Source organism: Condylura cristata, unplaced genomic scaffold (genome assembly GCF_000260355.1).
Source record: "Condylura cristata isolate star-nosed mole 26May11 unplaced genomic scaffold, ConCri1.0 scaffold00081, whole genome shotgun sequence".
In the NCBI taxonomy this organism is placed as follows: Eukaryota; Metazoa; Chordata; class Mammalia; order Eulipotyphla; family Talpidae; genus Condylura; species Condylura cristata.
This window is the reverse complement of record NW_004567182.1, coordinates 235,591-236,329: the sequence shown is the minus strand read 5'-3', so window position 1 is coordinate 236,329 and position 739 is coordinate 235,591. Positions and strand designations below refer to the sequence as shown.

General features: G+C 75.0%; 1 protein-coding gene across 1 annotated transcript in view; it reads left to right on the top strand.

Moving 5' to 3' along the window:
• MCF2L (MCF.2 cell line derived transforming sequence-like) overlaps positions 1-739 on the top strand; it is a gene marked incomplete at its 5' end in the record, with an annotated part of 21,473 nt that overhangs the window by 7,684 nt on the left and 13,050 nt on the right. The window contains 2 exons of the mRNA XM_012734873.1: positions 57-206; positions 557-681. Of these exons, the coding sequence (XP_012590327.1) occupies positions 57-206; positions 557-681 (275 nt within the window). The remainder of the gene's footprint in view (positions 1-56; positions 207-556; positions 682-739) is intronic.

Genomic DNA, 739 nt, shown 5'->3' with positions numbered 1-739 from the left:
GCCCGACCCGCGGGGCCGCGGCTCAGGGGCGGCCTGGCCACGCTGCCCCCACCCAGGCCATCGAGAGCTTCGCGCTCCTGGTCAAGCACACGGCCCAGACGCTGCAGTGCTTCGGGACCGAGCTGGCCGAGACGGAGCTGCCCAACGACGTCCAGTCCACGAGCGCGGTGCTGAGCGCCCACACGGAGAAGAAGGCCAAGGCCAAGGTGGGCGCCGCCCGGGCCCCGGGGCAGCCAGGCAGCGGGGCCGGTGTTGGGGCGGCCCTGTGCTGCGCTGGCCGGCGGCGTGGCCACGGCGGACAAGCAGAGGACAGTGGGAAGGGCCCTCGTGCCGGGTGCCTGGCGGGAGGCGCGGGCTGGCACCCCATCCTGCCGGGCCCCCAGGGCTGTGACCCCCACTGTCTGGTGGCCCGCAGGGGCACCCGTCCCCGACGCCGGCTCCGTCCCAGCCGTGAGTGGACACGGGCAGCCGCTGGGCCGGGGCTGTGGCGGAGGCCGGCCTCGTCCTGGACCTCGCCTCCCTTGGGCCGGGGTGTGAGCCCCCTGGTGTCCCACAGGAGGACATGAAGCTGGCGCTGGGTGAGGGCCAGAGCCTCCTGGACAGCATCAGGGAGCCCCTGGCCAAGAGCACCGAGCGCAGCCTGAACCAGGACCAGCTGGACAACGAGACCACTGTGCAGAGGTGAGGCTCTTGGGGCCGGCCGCCCGGCTCTGGCGCCCCCGCTCGGGGAGGCGGGCGG